At 37.2% G+C, this 27333-nt stretch overlaps 1 protein-coding gene across 1 annotated transcript in view; it reads right to left on the reverse strand.

Moving 5' to 3' along the window:
• Positions 1-3830: 3830 nt before the first annotated feature.
• Positions 3831-27333, reverse strand: part of LOC103512596 — a 35654-nt gene continuing 12151 nt past the window's right edge. Inside the window, exons 2-6 of the mRNA XM_026826028.1 lie at positions 25972-26188; positions 17299-17461; positions 8203-8313; positions 4162-4312; positions 3831-3859 (exon numbers count right to left, since the gene is read on the reverse strand). Of these exons, the coding sequence (XP_026681829.1) occupies positions 3831-3859; positions 4162-4312; positions 8203-8313; positions 17299-17461; positions 25972-26188 (671 nt within the window). The remainder of the gene's footprint in view (positions 3860-4161; positions 4313-8202; positions 8314-17298; positions 17462-25971; positions 26189-27333) is intronic.

The following is a 27333-nucleotide window of genomic DNA, read 5'->3' on the forward strand; positions in this document are numbered from 1 at the left end:
GGTCCCTACACTTTTAATTTACCGTTTTTGTTAGAACTAACTTCGGGGGAAATCTTAGTGTTGGGACCTATCGGAGATCCCTGAGGAACCCCAGTTGACACGTGACCTTGAGAATCCTCATTAGATTTAAACCTAGCTGACACATTGGACTGGTCTATTAAATGTCCCTCACTGGGTAAAGTTCCTACACTGTGGAGATCTTTCCGTTTCAACAAGTAGAACTCTTGTTGCGACTCACTATCAAACGCTTTACTCACGTCAATATTGACAGTCACATGATGCCTTATCACTGGGTTACTTTCGGTCCCTACACTTTTAATTGTAAAGATCCCACAGTGTGGAGGTCTTTCCCTTTCACCAAATAAAACTCTTGTTCAGACTCACTATCAAACGCTTTACTCACGTCAATATTTACAGTCACGTGATGCCTTATCACTGGGTTACTTTCGGTCCCTACACTTTTAACGGGTGTCGGATTACCTTTGTTCAGGTGGTCTGTACTCTTGGCGGCTTCTTGTTTAGGATGGTCGGCTAGGGTATCTTCAGAGTCGGAGAGAGCAGTTCTGGCGGAAGAGGTGTCCTCATTGACTTCTGGTGTGGCTGGCAGAGCTGTGACTGCTCCGATCTGAAAATTAAACGGAGATTGCGTTACGTTAATAACTTTCCGCGCGGTTTTCTTTTGCGATTTTTCTAGCGGGATTCTTTTACTGAATCTCCTTTAACTATAAAGGATTTTGTATGTCCATTTAATCAACACCAGTCAGCCTAGTTAGCTTGGTTGGTAGCGCGTCTGCTTTGTAAGCGATAGGCTGCCGGTTCGATTCCCGCCCGGGGCGGATTTTATCCTGAACGGATAAGGTCCGTTCTCGGAAAGGCTAGCTTTTTCCTACCCTATCATAAAACTATACATTCCCTTGGACTAAGACATAATGAGGTATGTAATTTGTAAGTCTGTACCGTGTGTTCCAGTAGTTAACTATTTACTAATTACTTGGATAAATGTAAGCTTGTACAACTCATGCATAAGTATGAGAATAATGGGAATTCGATAATGAGACGAGGTGGATTTGGTTCTTACATTAAGAAGGTTGTTACAATACGAATTTTTTTTTTTTTAAAGGCGTTTATTAATGTTCCTTAAATTACAGAATAATTTATTGATCAATCTTTAATATTAGTACAGTAAAATTTGATCTAGATTTGCTAACTTCTATAGTAGTGAAGTACCTAACGTAATAATAACTAGACTTGAATTTTCACTTTTTGACCAATTAGATTACTTCGATCGGCAGATATCGAATGGAAGAAGTGACCCAAACGATTTGGTGTTTTTTAATTTAATCTATCAACATTTGGTGTACTTGAAGCTCACATTCAGGTTCCACATGCAATTTTGGTCTTGGATAACTACTTTCGTCCAAAATAACACTCAAGTGACATTTGGTGTACTTGAAGCTCACATTCAGGTTCCACATGCAATTTTGGTCTTGGATAACTACTTTCGTCCAAAATAACACTCAAGTGCTCCTTTTGTTAACTCTCTGGATCAATGCATGCCTGACAGACTTGCACTTTAGATATAGGTAGCTCAGAAATTATTATCATTCTTCAACCAACGTCACACACTCATTTATGCTTTAGCTATGTAGCTTGCTGTTTTAGCTATGTAGCTTGCTATGTTTCAGCTATGTAGTTTGCTATGTTCCTCAGCTATGTTTTGCCATTATCTCTGCTATAAACTAGCTTCTGATATTCTGCTGGCTATTAATAAAAAATAAAAAGCTTCACATATTTCTATGGAAACCGTCCGAGAACACAGCTTTGGCCTCTTCAGACCTGGAAGACGTATTAAAAAAAAAAAAAAAAAAAAAAAAAAAAAAAAAAAAATAAAAAAAAAGAAAAATTCTATTCAAATTCAGAAGGAGGAATAAAGAGTGTCAAAGTTTCTGACAAGCGTCTTCAACACGGGAGCTGTCCTGCATTCCTAATATTTTTCTATATCCATGGGAATCAAACCGGACATTGACCTCGAACTACAAACTTGTTATCAAAGGTGAAATCAAATTAATTAAATGGGTATTTTATCCCACACTTAATCAAGAAGATAGAGCAGATTTATCCCATATGTATCGTTATAAAAAAAATCAAATTTATTAAACTTAATCCCACACTTAATCAAGAAGATAGAGCAGATTTATCCCATATGTATCGATATAAAAAAAAAAGAAAAAAAAAATCGATCGATCGATCTCAACCAGATTCTTCCAAACCTGACTTCGTTCTCAAGAATATCAAGCTCTTAAAAGAGAAAAAAAAAAAAAATGCTAGACAAAGTGCTGAAAGCTCTAAACACTGCAAGCATTTCAACTTTTATTTCTTCTAACTTTAAAGCCTCCGGAATATTTAACTTTGGGAGCCTCAAGAAAATAGTCTTATCCTATTTCCAGAAAGGGATGGTGTTAGTTATCAAGTGAATGTGGCTCAGTTTTTCCGACTGTGCTTTAATCCCTCCATATTTGATTAATTTCTAACTTGTAAATTTAACACTATCCCTTTCAGGAATTGTGACCAAAAACTTATCATGCTAAAAATACTGGGAAGGGAAGGTGACGCAGTGATAGATCAAAAACTACTGTGTCCCTTTCCAAAACTAGGTACCCACTGAAATATCAGTAGCATGCAAAAATTCCATAACAACTTACAACTGATCTGAATTGCATAAGAAGCAGTACAGGTACCGTTCCACCAATATCATAAGCTTGTTAAACTTGAGGTTGCTTTCAGGTTTACTGAACTTCACTTGAACTGAAACCACTTCTATTAATCCACTAGTACATATTTCTATTGTCAGGGTCTTCCATAGCCTAGTCGGGCCCAACTCTGACAATGGACATTCCCATAGCCTAGCCGGGCCACAGGCATAACTCTGACAATGGGCCCCTCCGCCACACGGGCATATATGGCGGTCATAATTATTTAATTATATCAGGCAGGTTCAATGATTAAATTTTCATCAAGCAACAGGTGGCGTTTCAGGCTGCCTGTTGCTTGTGATCTTTTTCCGCTACACACGTTCCAGGCCGCCTGTCAAACGTGCTTGAACGTGTGTGACGGGCATAACATTTTTTCTTACAAACAAGGTAGTTTTATCTAGATTTTTCTTCTTCTTCCTAGCCTTTTTCTATTTAAATAGGGGTCGGCGTTTCTTGTCAGTCTCTTTCAGGCAGCCCTATTCCTGTACCAAGCCCTGATGATTTTTTCTCACTCAAGTCTTCATTCACACAATCTTTCCACCTTCCTTTGGGGGAGGGAGAAACTTCTGGTCGATCGATCGATCGATCGATCTAAACCAGATTCTTCCAAACCTGACTTCGTTCTCAAGAATATCAAGAGAAAAAAAAAATGCTAGACAAAATGCTGAAAGCTATAAACACTGCAAGCATTTCAACTTTCAACGCAGCAGTCACCTACATAGACTAACGGACTACTCCCGACTCCCGAGGACCGAGGGGCAAATGTGCTCCAACCTACTGATAAAAGTCGCATGTACTCGAACCAACTGTTCATGTGCTCGAGCCAACTGATTAATGGTCCTGTCAAGGGTACCTGACCTAGTGCAAGTTTATAAACTTGAAACCTTGCTCCAGCCTGGTCACAGCCTTGGTAAATGGCACTGAGTGAACCCCCTTCCAGCCACCTGAGATCAGGCCTGATTATTGCTAGTAGACATTTGTACTGCTTCATAACGGAAAGACGCAAGGTTAGCAGCCATCGGTCTGCATCGAGATAGAACTTTGATCCAAGTGGTGTTACTCCATTCGATTACTACATTAAATTAAACTGATGTTAAGTTCCGCATCTGAAAGGGAGGTTGACACAAGAGATTAGATGAACGTTGTCATTATAGAGAAGGGGCTGTTCCACTTTGACGCCAAATTACTTGGTGAATTTTTATCTTAGTAAAAAATACAAGGGGAATTTACTAGTGATTACTTGAAGGTCTTGAAGTTAAGCAACGTTGCGCGTGGTTAGTACCTGGATGTTGATCATCTGGGGAATCGCGTGCTGCTGGGTTCCCGGCTCCACTCAGACTGGTGGGTAAAACCCCCGTCAGGAGAAGACCTAAGATGTCAAAAGTGACGTTAAACCCCTATACCTTACCTGAATCATGTGTAATGGTAAGTTTCTTCTCGTACAGGGACACTTTGGAAGAATGTCTGGACTGGTTTTGAACCCCAGAATCATCTTCGAGTTCTGAACTGCCCATACTGAGGAGAGAGCCTTCGCTGCATGTGCTGTGGTTGGTGATGGTCTGTGAAGAAATAACAAGTAGGGGTTTAAAGGAGGTTTTTTCATAGTCGACCGGCTGTCAATCGACGAGGTAAATGTGGACGTGTCAGTCGACATTGATCGATGGCCGGCCGACTATGTGTGGACACATCTTTATATGGTGACAATATTTCCTTTGGATAGCAGCATTTTTTTCTTCTTTTTTAATGGGAGTCCAATTTTTTGGGAATAATAAAGGCGCCCGAAATCGGAGAGGGAAGGAAGACAAGATAGAAGACTTCTTTTTTAATGGGAGTCCAATTTTTTGGGAATAATAAAGGCGCCCGAAATCGGAGAGGGAAGGAAGACAGGACAGAAGAAAGCCAGCCGTTCCGAGAACGAACATTATCCGTTCAGGATAAAATACGCCCCGGGCGGGAATCAAACCGCGATCTAGCGCTTACAAGACAGACGAGCTATCAGCAAAGCTAACTAGGCTGGTTGCGAAAAAGGTTTTGACTTTCCAAGAGATAAAAATGATAACTACCTATATCTTAGAAAGGCTGTTTCACAGGCTTGAATTGCACAAGCTCAATGCAATAAGATTTATGTACGATTGTACACGCGTTTCCATAAGTCTGGTGATTATAGAGTTGACAGAGGCTAGATTAGGATAATCTCATGAAGAAACTTATGACCCTAATGACAATTTATGACACGAAACTTATGACCCTAGTGTCAATTTATGACATAAAACTTGTGAACTTAAGGACAATTTACGATCTAAGTACCGACAACTTGTGGATTAAGGGTGTAGGCTGAATAAGTATTTATTTCTCTTTTGTCACAGCAATTTTACACTTTAGATACCTATGTATTTCGTCCTTGCTTTATTAATCACCTTTCAGTTTTACTTCGGGGCCTTTTAACACTGTTACCATTTGTAATTGTGTACTGTTTTTCCGGCCTTCTGTGCGGATTTTATAAAAGTTACCAATTGCACTCTTTTTCCCCTCTGGATTACAAATTATATTGAAAGTTAGTATTTTCTATTTAGATGCTTAACATCAGTTGGGATTTTTTGTACGATTTTCTATAGGTAATGGTCATCTGTGCGGATTTTATAAAAGTTACCAATTGTACTCTTTTTCCCCTCTGGCTTACAAATTATATTGAAAGTTAGTATTTTCTATTTAGATGCTTAAAATCAGTTGGGATTTTTTGTACGATTTTCTATAGGTAATGGGCAAATGATACCGTTCTTTGCGGAATTTCTGCCTGAACATTAAGCGACTTATTCACTTTTTAGACGGATCGGAATCGGGTGTTAGGCTTAGGATCGGGTGTTAGGCGTTTTCCCCATTTGATCACGGAGGTATAAAACCGATTGCTTTATTTCCCCATTTCCCTATTTCATTTACCTTATGATGTGGAGAGGTACTGAGCGGACTCCGCGGAAGGCCTAAATCTTCGTGGTAATGGTCAAATGATACCGTTCTTTGCGGAATTTCTGCCTGAACATTAAGCGACTTATTCACTTTTTAAACGGATCGGGATCGGGTGTTAGGCGTTTTCCCCATTTGATCACGGAGGTATAAACCAATTGCTTTATTTCCCCATTTCCCTATTTCATTTACCTTATGATGTGGAGAGGTACTGAGCGGACTCCGCGGAAGGCCTAAATCTTCGTGGCGGATCGGGTGTTAGGCATTTTCCCCATTTGATCTCGGAGGTATAAACCAATTGCTTTATTTACCCATTTCCCTATTTCATTTACCTTATGATGTGGAGAGGTACTGAGCGGACTCCGCGGAAGGCCTAAATCTTCGTCATCACTCGTGTCTTCTCGTTGCAGCTTTCGTCTTCGGACAACATCGAGTAGTTCCGCCTGAAATCACAACGGAAATACGTTCTTATTAGGCAAGGAGAAAAGAAAACACTCATCGAAAGGAACGATTTTATGAGATGGATTATGTAAAAAGATAGAGAACTCTAAATTGTTAAATTGTTATACATAATGGATACATTTACGTACAGACATACATACTCGTACAAATTCCAAGTCTCCAAATGCATACAGAAAAAGCTCTCAATAGTTAATTTTCAAGTAATTCCTCCGAAATTAGAAAGAATCAAGACGAACAAAATAGCTTTCTAGAAATATTGTGTTTACAAGCTTGTGCGAGATTATGTAAAAAGATAGAGAATTAGAGAACTCTAAATTGTTATACATAATGGATACATTTACGTACAGACAATACAGACATACATACTCGTACAAATTCCAAGTCTTCAAATGCATACAGAAAAAGCTCTCAATATTTAATTTTCAAGTAATTCCTCCGAAATTAGAAAGAATCAAGACGAACAAAATAGCTTTCTGTACATACTCGTACAAATTCCAAGTCTCCAAATGCATACAGAAAAAGCTCTCAATATTTAATTTTCAAGTAATTCCTCCGAAATTAGAAAGAATCAAGACGAACAAAATAGCTTTCTAGAAATATTGTGTTTACAAGCTTGTGCGTTATTCTTCTAAGCTATGAGCTCCTGTGAAAATCACCTCTCACTCGTATAACAACTTACAACTGATTTGAATTGCATAAGAAGCAGTACAGGTACCGTTCCACCAATATCATAAGCTTGGTAAACTTGAGGTTGCTTTCAGGTTTACTGAACTTCACTTGAACTGAAACCACTTCTATTAATCCACTAGTAGATATTTCTATTGTCAGGGTCTTCCATAGCCTAGCCGGGCCCAACTCTGACAATGGACATTCCCATAGCCTAGCCGGGCCACAGGCATAAACAATATGAATAGAGTGTCCAACACCTACTACAATACTTACCTACTTCTAGCAATATACCAATACCTATACAGGGTGTCCAGAAAATTAATGTATCAAACTTAAAAGTGGTGATTTTACAAGGCAGACGAGCTACCAGCAAAGCTAACTAGGCTGGCTGCGAAGAAGGTTTTGACTTTCCAAGAGATAAAAATGATAACACCTATATCTTAGAAAGACTGTTTCACAGGCTTGAATTGCACAAGCTCAATGCAATAAGATTTATGTACAATTGTACACGCGTTTCCATAAGTCTGGTGATTATGGAGTTGACAGAAGAAGCTAGATTAGGATAATCTCATGAAGAAACTTATGACCCTAATGACAATTTATGACACGAAACTTATGACCCTAATGTCAATTTATGACAGTCCAGAAGTCTGGTGATTATGGAGTTGACTAGATTAGGATAATCTCATGAAGAAACTTATGACCCTAATGACAATTTATGACACGAAACTTATGACCCTAATGTCAATTTATGACATATGTAAAACTTGTGAACTTAAGGACAATTTACGATCTAAGTACCGACAACTTGTGGATTAAGGGTTTAGGCTGAATAAGTATTTATTTCTCAAACTTGTGAACTTAAGGACAATTTACGATCTAAGTACCGACAACTTGTGGATTAAGGGTTTAGGCTGAATAAGTATTTATTTCTCTTTTGTCACAGCAATTTTACACTTTAGATACCTATGTATTTCGTCCTTGCTTTATTAATCACCTTTCAGTTTTACTTCGGGGCCTTTTAACACTGTTACCATTTGTAATTGTGTACTGTTTTTCCGGCCTTCTGTGCGGATTTTATAAAAGTTACCAATTGCACTCTTTTTCCCCTCTGGATTACAAATTATATTGAAAGTTAGTATTTTCTATTTAGATGCTTAACATCAGTTGGGATTTTTTGTACGATTTTCTATAGGTAATGGTCAAATGATACCGTTCTTTGCGGAATTTCTGCCTGAACATTAAGCGACTTATTCACTTTTTAAACGGATCGGGATCGGGTGTTAGGCGTTTTCCCCATTTGATCACGGAGGTATAAACCAATTGCTTTATTTCCCCATTTCCCTATTTCATTTACCTTATGATGTGGAGAGGTACTGAGCGGACTCCGCGGAAGGCCTAAATCTTCGTCATCACTCGTGTCTTCTCGTTGCAGCTTTCGTCTTCGGACAACATCGAGTAGTTCCGCCTGAAATCACAACGGAAATACGTTCTTATTAGGCAAGGAGAAAAGAAAACACTCATCGAAAGAAACGATTTTATGAGATGGATTATGTAAAAAGATAGAGAACTCTAAATTGTTAAATTGTTATACATAATGGATACATTTACGTACAGACAATACAGACATACATACTCGTACAAATTCCAAGTCTTCAAATGCATACAGAAAAAGCTCTCAATATTTAATTTTCAAGTAATTCCTCCGAAATTAGAAAGAATCAAGACGAACAAAATAGCTTTCTAGAAATATTGTGTTTACAAGCTTGTGCGTTATTCTTCCAAGCTATGAGCTCCTGTGAAAATCACCTCTCACTCGTATAACAACAATAATGGGAATTCGATAATGAGACGAGGTGGATTTGGTTCTTACATTAAGAAGATTGTTACATTAAGAACTTTTTTTTTAAGGCGTTTATTAATATTCCTTAAATTACAGAATAATTTATTGATCAATCTTTAATATTAGTACAGTAAAATTTGATCTAGATTTTAAGGCGTTTATTAATGTTCCTTAAATTACAGAATAATTTATTGATCAATCTTTAATATTAGTACAGTAAAATTTGATCTAGATTTGCTAACTTCTAGACTTGAATTTTCACTTTTTGAATTTTCACGTATAACTAGACTTGAATTTTCACTTTTTGAATTTTCACGTATAACTAGACTTGAATTTTCACTTTTTGACCAATTAGATTACTTCGATCGGCAGATATCGAATGGCAGAAGTGACCCAAACGATTTGGTGTTTTTTAAGATAATCTATCTAGGCGCACGGCAGTGCGCCAGGCCAAGTTCCAGCCTAACGCACGCAGTGTGTAATATTACACGAAACAATTCGACCCACTTTTGACCCCCCTGTATCTTTGTTCCAGTAATACGTAGAACTTTGAAACTTTTTAGGCCGCCTGTCAAACATGCTTGAACGTGTGTGACGGGCATAACAATTTTTTACAGACAAGAATAAAAGGTAGTTTTATCTAGATTCTTCTTCTTCTTCTTCCTAGTCTTTTTCTATTTAAATAGGGGTCGGCATTTCTTGTCAGTCTCTTCCAGGCAGCCCTATTCTGTACCAAGCCCTGATGATTTTTTCTCACTCAAGTCTTCATTCACACAATCTTTCCACCTTCCTTTGGGGGAGGGAGAAACTTCTGGTTTCGGATCCCCTTGAGCCCAGGCCTGGGGGTAAATGGCACTGAGTGAACCCCCTTCCAGCCACCTGAGATCAGACCTGATTATTGCTAGTAGACATTTGTACTGCTTCATAACGGAAGGCGCAAGGTTAGCAGCCATCGGTCTGCATCGAGATAGAACTTTGATCCAAGTGGTGTTACTCCATTCGATTACTACATTAAATTAAACTCGAGTCTCGAGTTAATATTGCGCTTACATCCGCTGTAGATATGGGTAATGGGTATTCATGGGAAAAGACAAACAGTTATGACCATTGCTCTTGTGACTCGTGAGACATGAAAGTCATTCTCTAACCCTAAGGGTTCTATTATTATAATTAGGTAAGTAAGCTTTATTTTTACACTGTGAGTTGAGATGAAAAAGCACCACCATGCCAACAGTTTATGTTTAACCCCTGCCGGCGTGAAAACAGTAAAAATAAAATAATATAAAAGACCATGCCTCGCCACAGTCGGGATTCAAACTCGCGCCCTTCCACTCATAAGACCAACACATTAACCACTATATTGCTACAAAGACAAGAGCTTGATCAACTTCAACCAATAAACCAATAAGACACAGAACTATGAAACAAGTAGGTTTAGGTATGCTGTATGACGGTATACATAATTGCATTTCTTCTGGTCGTATATTAGGTAAGGATTATTGTGTAAATCCAATGTAAATCACCATGGATGATTGGAACAGTATTGGACATCATAAAACTATACATTCCCTTGGACTAAGACATAATGAGGTATGTAATTTGTAAGTCTGCACCGTGTGTTCCAGTAGTTAACTATTTACTAATTACTTGGATAAATGTAAGCTTGTACAACTCATGAATAAGTATGAGAATAATGGGATTCCTGGTTTTCTGGGACTATTACAAATTGCACCATTAACGACATCGACAGTAAGTTATTCCAGTGGAAAGGAACTTCTTAAGTTGTATTCGATTATTCCGATTATGTGAAATTTAATTCAGTCAAACATGGCTGAACCAATGAGATTGTGAGATTCCGCTGTGTTTACGTCCAAAGCGGAATCTCATATGCTGTATGACGGTATACATAATTACATTTCTTCTGGTCGTATATTAGGTAAGGATTACTGTGTAAATCCAATGTAAATCACCATGGATGATTGGAACAGTATTGGATATCATAAAACTATACATTCCCTTGGACTAAGACATAATGAGGTATGTAATTTGTACGTCTGTACCGTGTGTTCCAGTAGTTAACTATTTACTAATTACTTGGATAAATGTAAGCTTGTACAACTCATGAATAAGTATGAGAATAATGGGATTGTTTGACTGAATTAAATTTCACACAATCGAATACAACTCTACTTTTCAACAAGGTTGTTGTGTTACATAATTATGACTTACGATATGGGATAGGTAAGTACTACGTACCTACACATCATATACCATTTATAACCAACATGGAACATGGTTCTGACACAGACAAAGAGCAAATCTGACGCTTCTCAGTTGGAGAACTCAATTCATCTGATGTTTGACTGAATTAAAATTCACATAATCGAATACAACTCTACTTTTCAACAAGGTTGTTGTGGTTCATGTGACTTACGATATGGGATAGGTAAGTACCTACTACGTACCTACACATCATACCATTTATAACCAACATGGAACATGGTTCTGACACAGACAAAGAGCAAATCTGACGCTTCTCAGTTGGAGAACTCAATTCATCTGAGAAATAGTTTCCAACAACTACATACTATGACTACTACTAATAAGTAGTACTGGCACCTGGAATTCCTGGTTTTCTGGGACTATTACAAATTGCACAATTAACGACATCGACAGTAAGTTATGAAGTTATTCCAGTGGAAAGGAACTTCCTAAGTTGTATTCGATTATTTCGATTATGTGAAATTTAATTCAGTCAAACATGGCTGAACCAATGAGATTGTGAGATTCCGCTGTGTTTACGTCCAAAGCGGAATCTCATTGGTTCAGCCTTGTTTGACTGAATTCAATTTCACATAATCGAATACAACTCTACTTTTCAACAAGGTTGTTGTGTTACATATATGACTTACGATATGGGATAGGTAAGTACTACGTACCTACACATCATACCATTTATAACCAACATGGAACATGGTTCTGACACAGACAAAGAGCAAATCTGACACTTCTCAGTTGGAGAACTCAATTCATCTGAGAAATAGTTTCCAACAACTACATACTATGACTACTACTAATAAGTAGTACTGGCACCTACATACCTGTTAGGTAAGTAGGTGCAATATGAATAGAGTGTCCAACACCTACAATACTTACCTACTTCTAGCAATATACCAATACCTATACAGGGTGTCCAGAAAATTAATGTATCAAACTTAAAAGTGGTGATTTTCTGTTAGGTAAGTAGGTGCAATATGAATAGAGTGTCCAACACCTACAATACTTACCTACTTCTAGTAGTATACCAATACCTATACAGGGTGTCCAGAAAATTAATGTATCAAACTTAAAAGTGGTGATTTATTGAATTGGGAGAAAATAATACTTTTTATTTGATAACCAAGGACCCAAAATGTTCAACAATTTGAGCTCCAGGGTTTCTTATTTGCTGGTTCTTGCCGTTTTAGAAAAGAAAAAAAAAGTCTTGGAAACATTTTTTTTTTAATCGACGTTCTTTGAAGAAAAAATGGGTACAGCTACAGCTGATCAAGAAGTGAGGCATTGAACAGGCCAATATACCCATCAAGACATCGTAAAAACCTTCTTGGAAACATTTTTTTTTTTTTTTAATCGACGTTTTTTGAAGAAAAAATGGGTACAGCTACAGCTGATCAAGAAGTGAGGCATTGAACAGGCCAATATACCCATCAAGACATCGTAAAAACCTTCATGAAGAAACCTATGGGAAACAGTGGTCTACTTTTAGTCAGAACCATAGTGACTCTTACTATTCCTCTCATAATAATTGCTACCGTACTCGTTATCTTGCCAAAGTAATTGTTCTAGTAATTATTGTTAGCCATTCTATTCCATCAGTTGAGAATGCCAGTCAATCTTCAAGTCATCTAGTTTTTACCCATTGTCTTCAATAAATGTGAGAAGAGAGTCGGTTCTGTGGTCTTGCGATCGTTAGAACGGTGCAAAGGTGTTCATCTTATGGCCTGGAGAGTGTGGGTTCGAAAGAGACAGAAGTTTCAACTGGTTATTTTCTAAATTGATTTCTGATGCTGTTGTGAACCAGCAACTAAGTTGGAAGTACTGTGTCTCTTCTCGCCCATCTCGTGAGAGGCAAACAAGAGATGATGGCCAAGGAACTGCCAGTCAATCTTCAAGTCATCTAGATTTTACTCATTGTCTTCAATAAATGTGAGAAGAGAGTCGGTTCTGTGGTCTTGCGATCGTCAGAACGGTGTAAAGGTGTTCATCTTGTGGCCTGGAGATTGTGGGTTCGAAAGAGACAAAAGTTTCAACTGGTTATTTTCTAAATTAATTTCTGATGCTGTTGTGAACCAGCAACTAAGTTGGAAGTACTGTGTCTCTTCTCGCCCATCTCGTGAGAGGCAAACAAGAGATGATGGAATTGATTTCTGATGCTGCTGTGAACTAGCAACTAAGTTGGAAGTACTGTGTCTCTTCTCGCCCATCTCGTGAGAGGCAAACAAGAGATGATGAGCAGGCTAAGACACAAACCAGTGAGGAAGAAAAGAAAGAGACTCAGATCGAAAGGGAACGGAGAGAGTGATATGGGAAAAGGAAGAGGCGAAGAAAAATAAAAGAAATAAAAGCGAGGAAAAGACTGGAGAAAACAAGAAAGGAAAGAGAGAGCGGGATGGAGGAAAGAGAAACGTAATTAAAGGGATAATAAATAAAACAGATGCGTAGACGTAGAGGAAAACAAATTAGAAAAAAAAAAGAAAGTATTAGGTATAGCAAACAAAAGGAAAAAGAGAAAAATAAAAAGAAACGAAAAAGAATCCCAAGATAAAAATAGAAAAAAAAATCCAACAGAAACAAACGAAATAAACGACTGCTGAGGTAAAGGAGCTTTTCAGTCCTATTATGGCAGGAAAAATTCTTTTCAAATTCAGAAGGAGGAATAAAGATCAAATAGATTATAGTGTAGTTTTGATTTAATGACAGTTGACAATATTTTTTCCGCTTCACACGTTCCAGGCCGCCTGTCAAACGTGCTTGAACGTGTGTGACGGGCATAACAATTTTTTTTTTTACAAACAAAAATAAATGGTAGTTTTATCTAGATTTTTCTTCTTCTTCCTCCTCCTAGCCTTTTCCTATTTAAATAGGGTCGGCGTTTCTTGTCAGTCTCTTTCAGGCAGCCCTATTGTGTACCAAGCCCTGATGATTTTTTCTCACTCAAGTCTTCATTCACACAATCTTTTCACCTTCCTTTGGGGGAGGGAGAAACTTCTGGTTTCGGATCCCCTTGAGCCCAGGCCTGGGGGTAAATGGCACTGAGTGAACCCCTTTCCAGCCACCTGAGATCAGGCCTGATTATTGCTAGTAGACATTTGTACTGCTTCATAACGGAAAGACGCAAGGTTAGCAGCCATCGGCTCATACAGGGTGACACAGTATTGTTTTCCGGATACTAAGAAGACCTGATAGAATAGAATATACCCTATTTATACTGCAAGAATGAGGACTGAAAAGTCCCAGAAAAGACTGATTCCTTTTTTTAGTAACTCACTGTCATAATGAGACTGCAGAAAAGACTGATTGTTTTCTTTAGTAACTCACTCTCACAACCGACCGAAAAATCTATATTAATATTTGGTGTAGTGGTCAAGACCCTTAACTGATAAACAGGATACCGTAGGTTCAATTCCAGCTAAGGTATAAAATTTTGTCAATATTGATTGAAGGAAAAGGAAGGGAGAGAGAGAGAGAACAACAAGGCCGCGAGGGAGAAAGAAGCAAGAGGGAAAATGAAGAAGAAAGAGAGAAAAAAAAAAGGAAAACGAAAGAGAGAGAGAGGAGAAAGCGGAGGGAGAGGGGAGGAAACGAAAAAAGAGAAAAACACGAGGAATAAAATATATAAAAATAAAGAGAAGTAAGTAAAGATTTAAAGAAAGTGCTAAAATCCACCCTGTAACTTTTTCTCTTCGTCCTGAACGTGTTCTGTCTCTGTCCAGCTACCGGCCAAAGCCACGAAAGTAGGTATAGCAAACAAAAGGAAAAAGAGAAAAATAAAAAGAAAACAAAAAGAAAAAGAATCCCAAGATAAAAATAGAAAATAAAAATCCAACAGAAACAAACGAAATAAACGACTGCTGGGGTAAAGGAGCTTTTCAGTCCCAATATGGAAGGAAAAATTCTATTCAAATTCAGAAGGAGGAATAAAGATCAAATAGATTATAGTGTAGTTTTGATTTAATGACAGTTGACAATATACTCATAGTTAAAGCCACAACTGCCACAAGGAATCAAGTTCATCGAGATATACATAGACACAACTGAGCATTCTTGGAATAAAAAACAGCATGGATAAGAATTCACTGAGTAGATCTACAGCTAAACATAGCAAGACTCAACCAACTAACTGAAAGTATCCAATACATAGCAAAAAACAACGAACTACAAACTGTGACATGACTCCGGTTGGGTGAAAGAGATCACTAAGTGAGAATCCTAATGCCAAACAGCTAAACATAGCAAGAATCAACCAACCAACTGAAAGTACCCAATACATAGCAGAGAACAACGAACTACAAACTGTGACATGACTCCAGTTGGGTGAAAGAGATCACTAAGTGAGAATCCTAATGCCATGAAAGCCTTTAAGAAAATGTCATATGAGCTCACATAAGCTCATGTGTTTCTATCTTCAGGGGACAGAGTATTTCTTTCTACCCATTCTACCTTCCTTGAGAGTTCAAAAATCTGGAAATACAGCTCCCTAAAGGCCCATCCCCGCTTGTCGTTCGGGAAAAATCTTGTCGTGTGTAGTAGGAACACTCTCATTTAAATTACATTGCCTAATGCCTACAGGACATTCGGAGGAAAAAATCATTAGCGGGGGAACGGGCCTTAAAACCACCCGATGTGGTGATGTCAAGCCTTTAACCAGGCAAGAATGACACGAAGATTATAACTACGATAAAAGTTGAACTAAAAACGGCAAGTCGGAATTAAAAACAGTATTAGGCGTCAAATAATGAAACCAGAAATCAGTACAGGATATAACTGCATCATAGTGCGTGCTAGATAAGGTCCTATCCGTACATTATTGAGAATAGATACAGTGGCGTGGCGTGAGGTTCTTAAAAAGGGGAAGCTATGAATACAAAAGAAACAAAAAATAATAACATTAATAAAGCTAGATGTTATTATTTTCCTTTTTTTTATAATAATAAAATAAATAATTGTGAAAAGTTTTTACAACCCATTCAGCCACATTGCTGGTGTCGGGTTGTAATTTTTAAAAAGGTCGTCACAATCACAAATGTCGTTTCTTATTGAATACGACTAGATAAATCTCGTGATTTGACTTGAACTCAAGTCAAACGCCTTTGTCCAACGCGTTAACCACTACGCCACTGAGAATGGTTATAGATTATTCCAATGCTAGATATCCAAACAGTTATGCATATATTCCACATTGTTTATCATAGAGAGACTATTTACATTGTGATTACTTGTCACAAACGTCGTTTCCCATTGAATACGACTAGATAAATCTCGTGATTTGACTTGAACCCAAGTCAAACGCCTTTGTCCAACGCGTTAACCACTACGCCACTGAGATTGGTTATAGATTATTCCAATGCTAGATATCCAAACAGTTATGCATATATTCCACATTGTTTATCATAGAGAGACTATTTACATTGTGAAGAGCGGTACCATTTCCGATAGACAAGAGTGATAGGATGAGGTCATTATATCAATAGAAAGAATAAAGTCTGCCAATAGAATAGAAATGAGTAATGATGATGAAAAAAATACTTTGAAGGAAGGAATATAGCATCAATTCCCATATTGACTTAGAAATTCGTTTAGATATTTACCGCCGCGTCGTCAAATTGTCTGCCACGATAGCGTAGTGGACAAGACACTTGCCTGGTAATCAGGAGGGCGTGGGTTCAATAATATGTGTTAAGAATTACATGTTGGATATACAATGTATTTAGGACAGTATACATTATAGGGATTATCCTCTATGCTCGTATTTAGAGCCTCTATTATATGTTTTATTTGGCATTTGTGTTAGGTCAGGAGAGGTCAATGCCCATAGTAATATAGGACTAAGAGAAATGGAGGAGGGAAGAGAAAGAAGAGGAGGAGAACGAATACGAGAAGATGGGGAGGTGATGAAGTAAAAGGGAGGAAGGAGAAGGGGAAAGAGACAGAGAAGGAAGAGAAAGAGGAGGAGAAGGATTAGGAAAAAGGAGGGAGGAAATTTATGACCCTTAAAATGGGGCATTTAATACTATCTATGGGAAAGATTCAATATTGTATCCTATTGAGGATGTTCCCATTTGCAGAATCAGTCAACTGGATGTAAGTGGGAAATTTATTGGATGGTCATTTGAGGTCCTACTTAAGGCTTTGTTTGTTGTATTGGATGGTCACTTGAGGTCCTATTTAGGGCTCAAGTTCCTAGTTGGGGCTTTTCGGGAACCTCTACCATTTCTAAATTAGGACGGTAATAAGTCCAAGGTTTGCGGAATTGATGACAAAATTAATTTGACAACTAGTACTAATTCATCAAACAAACTGACTTGAGAAAAGAAAGAAAAATCAACTCACGTTATTCCAACCGACTTGTACACACACGTTCATTTTGGCTACCAAGAACCAGCACAACTGAAGCTCCAATAGTCGACACGTAATCCAAGGGTTGCGGGTTTGAAATTCACACTCAGGATCGTCACAGAATTTAAGAGGAAAGCCGCATTTTGAAAATAATGTACTAAGGGGGAGACGACTAACAGTGGGTCCTTTGCACAACTTGTTCTCTCTACTAGTTTCCTCTGTTAAGTGATGAGAAAGGTTAGACTGCCATTTTCACCTCATAGTCATTTTAAATAACTGTTTCACAAATTCATTTTAATAACCAAACAAACAGACTTTTGTTTATAAAATTACAACAAATTTAGACAGAACTGAGGTATTTAATTAATAGATTAGGCATTGCAAGTTTAATTTTACACTTTTCAAATAATCCTTTTGTTCAAGGGGTAGTCCAGTTCAAAGGGTACCTAGCTGCTGTCTGCTGAACCTATTGACAAACAAAACTAATAACTAATAAACCTTTGTTAGTAAAATTACAATAAAATCAAGCCAGAACTGAGGTTGTTAATATTTAGTTACAAATTCAAGTAATAACTCCTCAAATAAAGGCTATAATTTCTTGTATTTTATACTGTAAAAATATATGTCATACGATAAATAAATAAAGGTTATTTTTATTTTTATTTATTAAAGTGTTCTAACATTGCGCCTTGACCACTACACCACCGAGGTAGGCATATTGTGCATGTTTCTGATGTGAATTTATGGGATCAACCGCTGATTAGGGTTTGGGATGAAACATGTTAGGATAACAGTGAGATTACGAATGTTTCCGGGTTACCATCCATCTCTATGGGAATCCCGATGATATGCCGATATCAATTGAATAGCAATCCGAATTTCCCGAATATCACTGTTCTCATTTCCACAGATGTTGAGAAAGAGGAACGGCGCTTTCTTCTATGTATGAGATCACCGATAAATATATAAGAAATAAGGACCACCCAAATATGCATATTGTGCATATTTCTGATGTGACTTTATGGGATCAACCGCTGATTAGGGTTTGGGATGAGCTCATGAAACATGTTAGGATAACAGTGAGATTACGAATGTTTCCGTGTTACCATCCATCTCTATAGGAATCCCGATGATATGCCGATATCAATTAAATAGCAATCCGAATACCACTGTTTACATTTCCACAGATGTTGAGAAAGAGGAACGGCGCTTTCTTTTATGTATGAGATCACCGATAAATATATAAGTCCGAATTACTGGGCCACCCCAGTTTCGGCCCTGCGGACATCCAATAAAAATATCGCAGAATCTCGGCCATTTGAGGTTTCAAGTTTGTTCAGATTCGTCAATCTTCACTCTTGAAGTATGAGCCACAAAAAAGGGTGCAATAGTCCTACATACTGGACTCCGCACACGGAGGTGATGAAGTAAAAGGGAGGAATAAGAAGAAGGAGAAGGGGAAAGAGACAGAGAAGGAAGAGAAAGAGGAGGAGAAGGATTAGGAAAAAGGAGGGAGGAAATTTATGACCCATAAAATGGGGCATTTAATACTATCTATGGGAAAGATTCAATATTGTATCCTATTTAGGATGTTCCCATTTGCAGAATCAGTCAACTGGATGTAAGTGGGAAATTTATTGGATGGTCACTTAAGGGTTCTACTTAGGGATTTGTTTGTTGTCTTGAAAGGTCACTCAAATTCCTAATTTGGGGCTTTTTTTTTTGTTGGGGAGCCTACCATTTTTGGGGGCTCAGATCCTTTGGTTCCTTTACTTTTCTTATCCTATGTGAACCCTTCCATAAAGCCGTTGAGAAAAAAAAATAATAATAGTAAACTCACGTTATTCCAACCCACTTGTACACACACGTTCATTTTGGCTACCAAGAACCAGTACAACTGAAGCTCCAATAGTCGACACGTAATCCAAGTGTTGCGGGTTCGATCTTCACACTCACGAAACGTCACAGATTTAAAGAGGAAAGCAGCATTTTGAAAATGATGTACTAAGGGGGAGAAGATTACAATAGGCACTTTTCACAACTTGTTCTCTCTGTAAGTTCCCTCTGTTAAGGGATGAAAACTTGAAAAGTTAAACTGCCATTTTCACCTCATGGTCATTTTATTGCTTCACAAATTTACTTTAATAAACAAACAAAGAAACAAACAAACAAACCTTTGTTTATAAAATTACAACAAATTTAGACAGAACTGAGGTATTTAAATAATAAAAAATTATTTATCAGGCACTGCAACTTTAAATTTACACTTTTCAAATAATCCTTTTGTTCAAAAGGTAGTCCAGTTTACCTAGCTGCTGAACACATTGACAAACATTTAACCAACACAAACAACCTTTTTTTTTGTAAAATTACAACAAAATCAAGCTAGAACAGAGTTTTTTTTAATTAAAATTTAATTAAAAATTCAACTAAAAAACTCCTCAAATAATCCTCTATATTTCGAGAGGTTTCGAGTTTCTTGAGCACTTTTTAGAGGAACTTGAATGCCTGACAAGGTATAGGATTTCTCACGGCATGCGGCGCGCTCACATTTCACGCCACGAGACTGTCACGCATCGCGAACCGCGAACTAGGAGTCGAGAACATGAACTGCTGGCTGAAAAAATACTACCTCTCCGCTATCAGAGACCTCTCTCTCTCTCTCTCTCTCTCTCTCTCTTCAGCTCAGGAGAACATGTGTATGAATATTACAGGATGGTATTGTTGGAGAGAGAGGAGAGAGAGAGAAAGGGTAAAAAGAGAAGAAAAAAGGAAATGGTAGGATAAGGAAAAGGGAGGGAGAGAGAGAGATAGAACAAGACCGCGAGAGAGAAAGAGAAAGAAGCAAGAGGGAAAAGGAAGAAGAGAGAGAAAAAAAAGGAAAACGAAAGAGAGAGGAGAAAGCGGAGGGAGAAGGGAGGAAACGAGAAAGGAGAAAAACACGAGGAATAAAAAATATAAAAATAAAGAGAAGCAAGTAAAATTTTAAAGAAAGTGCTAAAATCCACCCTGTAACTTTTTCTCTTCGTCCTGAACGTGTTCTGTCTCTGTCCAGCTACCGGCCAAAGCCACAAGACTCATTCTCTATCTCTCTCTCTCTCTTTTTAGTTAAAGCCACAACTGCCACAAGGAATCAAGTTCATCGAGATATACATAGACACAACTGAGCATTCTTGGAATAAAAAACAGCATGGATAAGAATTCACTGAGTAGATCTACAGCTAAACCCTCGCGAAACAATCTGTCCTAAAAACCTTCCCTCCTTTAGTGATAAAGTTTAAACGTTTGTAATATCCATTGGTTTCCAAGCTGTTTTTATGTTGTAGGTACCTATATATTTTCCCCTTAATTTTCATCCTACTGTTTTCCCTGGAAATCTCGCAGCACCCATGGGATAAACCAATAGCAACCCGGTTGGGAATCACTGTTTCAGACACTTTGCCCAAATACGAAATGTCTAACCACAATAATTTCCTCTCCAGAATAGGATTCTCAAGGTTTGCCAAACTTCTGCTCAAATGTCCTCGTGTCTCTCTGTTCTGATTGTTTCCAGTATTTTCTCTAGTTTCTGAAGTTCACCCCACTTCAATATTTATCTCCTGAAAGAGGTTGTCAGATACTCTCGATACATGGGTTTCTGATCTCGCGAAACAATCTGTTCTAAAAACCTTCCCTCCTTTAGTGATAAAGTTTAAACGTTTGTAATATCCATCCTACAATATCCATTGGTTTCCAAGCTGTTGTTATGTTGTAGGTACCTATATATTTTCCCCTTAATTTTCATCCTACTGTTTTCCCTAGAAATCTTGCAGCACCCATGGGATAAACCAATAGCAACCCGGTTGGAAATCACTGTTTCAGACACTTTGCCCAAATACGAAATGTCTAACCACAATAATTTCCTCTCCACAATAGGATTCTCAAGGTTTGCCAAACTTCTGCTCAAATGTCTTCATGTCTCTCTGTTCTGATTGTTTCCAGTATTTTCTCTAGTTTCTGAAGTTCACCCAACTTCAATATTTATCTCCTGAAAGAGGTTGTCAGATACTCTCGATACATGGGTTTCTGAGTGGAATTGAAAATCTCCGGTTTCTAGAAGCAACTCGGTTGGAAATCACTGTTTCAGACACTTTGCCCAAATACGAAATCTAACCACAATAATTTCCTCTCCACAATAGGATTCTCAAGGTTTGCCAAACTTCTGCTCAAATGTCCTCGTGTCTCTCTGTTCTGATTGTTTCCACTATTTTCTCTAGTTTCTGAAGTTCACCCCACTTCAATATTTATCTCCTGAAAGAGGTTGTCAGATACTCTCGATACATGGGTTTCTGAGTGGAATTGAAAATCTCCGGTTTCTAGAAGCACATTTGTTTGTTTGTTTGTTTGTTTTTTTTTTTCGAGAGCCATGTGGTAAGTAGAAAGGCTTTGAGCTCGATCCCAGTCGAAAAGCAAAGTTAAAATCACCATGTTTTAGCATTGAGCATGAGCATACCTGAAAATATTAATAATAGTGCTTATTTATACTGCTCGAATAGGACTGAAAAGTCCCTTTACTCCAGCAGTGGGCTACTACTATTATTGTGGTCAAATAATCTTAATTCTACCAAATTAAATGAAACTGCCCCTAGGCGCCTAGGCCATTATTTCATTAGTTTAATAAGTAATGCCTCGGATACACCTACACCAAACCTTTCTTTCTTAAAGTAAAAAAGAATTAGATTTTTTTTTTAAAAAAGAAAAAAAGGAACATATTTTTTTTACAAAAAAAAAGGTTGAAAATGTCATCGGTTAAAGTAAAAAAAAAATTCGTTTGTTTGTTCAAACAACTTAGGTTTGTAGGTAGGTACTTGTTTATAGAAAAAGTTCCTCTTCTTCTTCTTCCTCCTCCTCCCCCTCCTCCTTCTTCTTCTTATAAATCCTCTTCTTCTTCTTCCTCCTCCTCCTCCTCCTCCTTATTCTTATTCTTCTTCGTCTATCGTCTTTATTGTTATTCACAGTTTTGGGGGAAAAGCAGAAAGAAGGAAAGAGAGTACCTAGAACTGGAGGGCGGCAGAAGACCACAGGAAAGGATAAAAGAGAGAGAGAGACTGAGTGTGGGTGTGTGAGTAGGAGAGAGATAGAGAGAGAGAGAGACTGAGTGTGGGTGTGTGAGTAGGAGAGAGATATTGAAGTGGATATTTTGATAAAATTATGTAGGTAGTAAGTGCTACAAGTAAAGACTAAAAGGTTGTTTGTATGCTACTCGACTCAGTCCCGCGTCTGCCTTGTAAGCGCTAAGCCGTCACCAAGGTTGCTAAGAAAATCCGACACCTCCACTAATATTTGTTCTATTGCGTATTGCATACTCAAATAGTTATACGGCGTTCATACAAATTCTAAACCCAAAATCTGATACTTGAAAGCGCGAGGTCGCAGGTTCGAAACCCGCCCGGGGCGAACTGTGTTCTAAACAGGCGCGGGTCGCTCTCGGAACGACTGACTTTGTCCTATCCTGTCCAGCCCGGGGTTTTTCCTATTCTGTCCTTATATCTAGCTGTTCAAGAGTAATTAGCAATTGGCAAGGACTTTTGAGACATACTGTATATAGACTGTGTAGGTACCTATTGAGTGGGTCCCTGGGCTATGATACCGAAAAACATCGAAATCCGGATAATATCGAACATCGATGTTTTTGATTACGATACATCGGATACTCGATATATCGAAGTTTAAAAACATCGATGTATCGAACATCGACTTCTCAGTGATTTTATTTTCTTCTTGTCTACCAAAATTCATTATATTTGCATATTAGAAATAAATAGTTCTAAATATCAATAAAATTTAATTTTGTTAGACAACAAGAAAATAGGCAACTAACAAAATTAAAAAATTGTTTTTCAAAACAATGTAGGATTAAACAGAAGTTGTTATTTATCAAAATGTTCTATGGACAAATCTTAATTTGGACAAACATTTTCTGAACGTATTTTTATTTACTTTGTTTTGTCGCCACTGAAGAATGAAGACATTGGGTAATATTTTGAAATCAGGATATTGAAAGGAATTTTAACGCCACAGGACTAACAAAAAGGAAAAAGGAAGTTCAGAAACAAGGAAGAATAAACAAAAGAAATTATGAACTAAAATGAGTTTTTACAGCCACAGAAACAACAATGAGAAGATTACATTCATATTAATTTAAAGTGGTTGTTATTACTTACATTAAAATAATAATGAACCAATATAAACCAATTTACCATTTGTGATGAAAGTGATTTAAAACATTTAGAAACCCAAAACCGCAAATAAAAATGTGACAAAAAATAAGAAGAAATAAAATGTACTTATCCAGATTTGATAAAATTTTCAGTTAAATAGAACATAAAAAAATAGAACTCTAAACTTTGGCAATCAAATTGAACTTAAAACCTTCTCTATGTAAATAACCTAGTTTTATTAGTTACTTCAAATTAAAGAAAAATCATTATTTTTTGTTTTATTTTTATCGAAGGACATTAATTTCAACAACAAAAAAAAAATAAATGAAAAAAAAATAAAAATAACAAACTCAAAGGAAATAAATTTACCAACTTTTAAAGCAATGATAATTTAAGCAATAAAATAGCTTTGAATATTGCCTAAAAAAGAACAAAAAAATATACAATGACAACTTTGAAAAATCGCACGTTTCGAACTGTGCCGGCTCATCATCAGATCACTTCAACCAGTTTAAATGTGTAAACAAGCGCCGTAACCATGGCAATCGTAATTTCGAACCGGTCCAAGCTTGTGTCGTGCGTGATAGTATTCGGGCTCCTGTTCATTTTGACGCTGGTGGTAGGTGGGAGCGTTGGCTGGTTTTCGCAGGGGCGAGATGTGGACGAGGAGACGCAGTATAATGCCCCTTCATTGAGATACCGACAGCAGATGTTGACGTCGTATGATCACGTGTATGCAAATAATAAGGTTATGTATAACTTTGTTTACTACTTTTTCCGAACTTTTCCTTTTTATTTTTATTATTATTTATATTTTCTGTATATTTTTCTATGAATGCCAATCTTATTGTTGTCTATTCTAGTCTTGTTCGAAATTTTTGTTCTCTATTCAAGAATTTATTTTTAGTCCAAAATATTCCCCTTTTTAATTTAGATAGGTACTTATTTTTTCTATATTCTTAATTTTATAATCATGACTAGCCATAAAAAAAAGTAATAATAATACCTAGTCATGAAGTCATCACTTCAGAAAAAAATTATAATAAAATAAATAAATACCTATATGTATTTAGATACTAATTGGAACTTGTGAAGTCAGGATGTGAGGAATGCTGAATGCTGATTGATGAATCATTGTCAGCAGGACACATGTCATATAAGAGTCATGCATGACTGTCATGAGTCAGCATGTTCAGTCTAACTTTAGACCTTGATACCTATTAGACGGAAAAGAAGAAAAACACACGGAAAAGAAGAGGAATTAAAAGGGAGAAGGAGTAGAAGGAAAAATAGAAAAACGAGAAGAAGAGGAAGTGGAAGGAGAATTGAAAAAAGAAGAAGAAGAAGAAGAAGAAAGGAGAGAAAACAAGAAGAAGGAAATTTTCCTAGCGGAAAAATAATGAAAAAGAAAAGAGTAGGTACGAGAAACATTCAATTATGGAAAAGGTGAAAAGAGTTTGCATTATTCAATAATTGTTTCAGCATGAACTCACACCTGACTGAAATTGTTTCAGCATCAAGTGAAACTTGACTCCACGTGTGTGATGTGTATAAATGAAACATTTACCTATGACTGTCAAACCTCAGGGGTTCCCAAACGTTCACTTTCCCCCATATTGGCACATTGTCCAAGTAAAACAGCATGGAAACTAACAGTTGACATTCTAAGAAAATATTTCTAAAGTTCTTAAAGCTAAACATTCCCAGAATCAACAAACTATTAAATATCAACAGAAGATTTTAGAAAACTACTAACAATCCCCAAGTTCAGACCTACCACAAAACCCCATGTCTTCCATCCTAAACCTTGTCATTTACAAATCGGGATACGGTAAAACCAGCGTACTTATCGCACAGTATACAAAATGAAATATTAGGTAGTATAATCCTAAGCTCGTATAAAGGTAACTACATGCAAACAACCTTACTCATTCATCAAAAAAGATTAAACTAACAACTAGAGCACACAAAACCTTTGCCAGAAAAAAAAAGTCCTACGAAAAGTTCTCAAAAGGGAACTCGTACATAAAGGAGCGAGCGCTGCAAGGTAACTGAAAGGTTAATGCAAGGTATACTCAGTGAGTTGAAAAAACTGGGTTACTGGTAAAGCTACGAGCTACGGGGACTGCTAAGCTTGAACTTTGAAGGTCACCCTGAGTTCGTCAAATTATTTGATCCGAACCAGAAATAAAATCGGTATCATTATCTTCTGAAAATGAGTGATGGGGTGCCACAAGTTTTAGGATAGTTAGGATAGAAGAAATCAATCATGGGTTATGTCAACTTGTGTCCCCTGATTTAGGGTGTTAGAATACCATGCATATTAAAGTGTCGAGCCTCCTGATACAGAATTCTGGAACCCAGTCACTCGATTGGACTTCCGGCAACCTGATTTCTTTCTCAGCATACCAACAAGGGATAGATTCTTAATTACCATTACCTACGAGAGAGATTCTCAATGTCTTACCGATTTTTCAGACTAGCCGGATCTCCACTATCAGACAGTTGACTCGTAGACCGGCTTCGCATAGGATCAGCCGGACTCATCTGATCCGACACCGCACCGCTCGGTTCATTAGGACTACTTGACGCATCCGGCACCGGAAGCACATTGGACGCTCGCGACTTCTTGCGGAAAATTCGCCGTAACCCCTGCAGCGGATTGAATCGACGCCGCTTTGATTCTGAAAATAAGAGAGAGACACAATCAGCTTAATTAAGTTTCCACTTATTAATAATACAACATATTGAACATACGAGTAATATAAGAAATTTATATAAATGGTATACCATCCGTAAAAGCAATGCTTGTGCCAAGGATGGGGAAAGCTTAAGTGCAACCCTTAAAGCTTATAAGGGCTGCATTTTGAAAATATGTAATTGTTATTTTAAAAGAAAGAGGAAAAAATCATATTAAAATAAGGAGAGTACAAATTTCATGAACTGATGATTCATTCGTTTCAAATCTACCGTTCATTCTTCAGTAAAAAGTAAAAATGACTTGAAAAATAATTAATTAATTTACAAGATCTGAAACCAAGCCCGATTTTTCATTTTCAAATCTACAGTTAATAATAATGAGAATGGTTTATTTAAATGTAACTATAAAAATATCTTCCTTTTGGTCCTATATAAGTACCCCCAATGGTACTTTTCATTCTTCCTTCTCCTCTTCCTCCCTCTTCTTCTTCTTCTTCTTCTTCCTCTTCTTCTTCTTCTTCTTCTTCTCGTCCAAAATTAGAATAATAATAATGAGAATGGTTTATTTAAATGTAACTATAAAAATATCTTCCTTTTGGTCCTATATAAGTACCCCCAATGGTACTTTTCAGGAACGGTTTGAATTATTTATTTCATTAAAATTCTTGCTTCTGTCTTGATTCTATATTTCATTGTTGTTTTCCAAATAATATTTCTGTATTTCCTTCTTCATTTTATTTTTGTTTTCAATATTCCTTAATTCATTAGGGATTGAATTTAGCAATTTTGGTACTTGAAACTTAATTGTTGCTCGTCCATAATTGTTTCGGTTTTCTGGTGTTGTGTAATATATATGTCTGGTATTATATGGTGTTTCTTGAACTTCTCTAAATGTCTGGTATATATTAATGTAAATGTAGCATCTTTTTCTTGCTACACATAATCAATGTTTAGGTAGGTAAATACCGAGGTATCTGAACTCTTTTGATTTAGGGCAAAGACCGCTTAGGTCAGTCACTCACTACCAGCTAGACCTGACACCTGATGGGCACATACACTATCAGGTAGACCTGACAGGTACGGCTGAAAAGGTCTCTCTGTCAGGTCTACCTGATAGTGAGTGGCTGGC

Source organism: Diaphorina citri, unplaced genomic scaffold, assembly GCF_000475195.1.
Source record: "Diaphorina citri unplaced genomic scaffold, Diaci psyllid genome assembly version 1.1 scaffold861, whole genome shotgun sequence".
NCBI classification, from domain to species: domain Eukaryota; kingdom Metazoa; phylum Arthropoda; class Insecta; order Hemiptera; family Psyllidae; genus Diaphorina; species Diaphorina citri.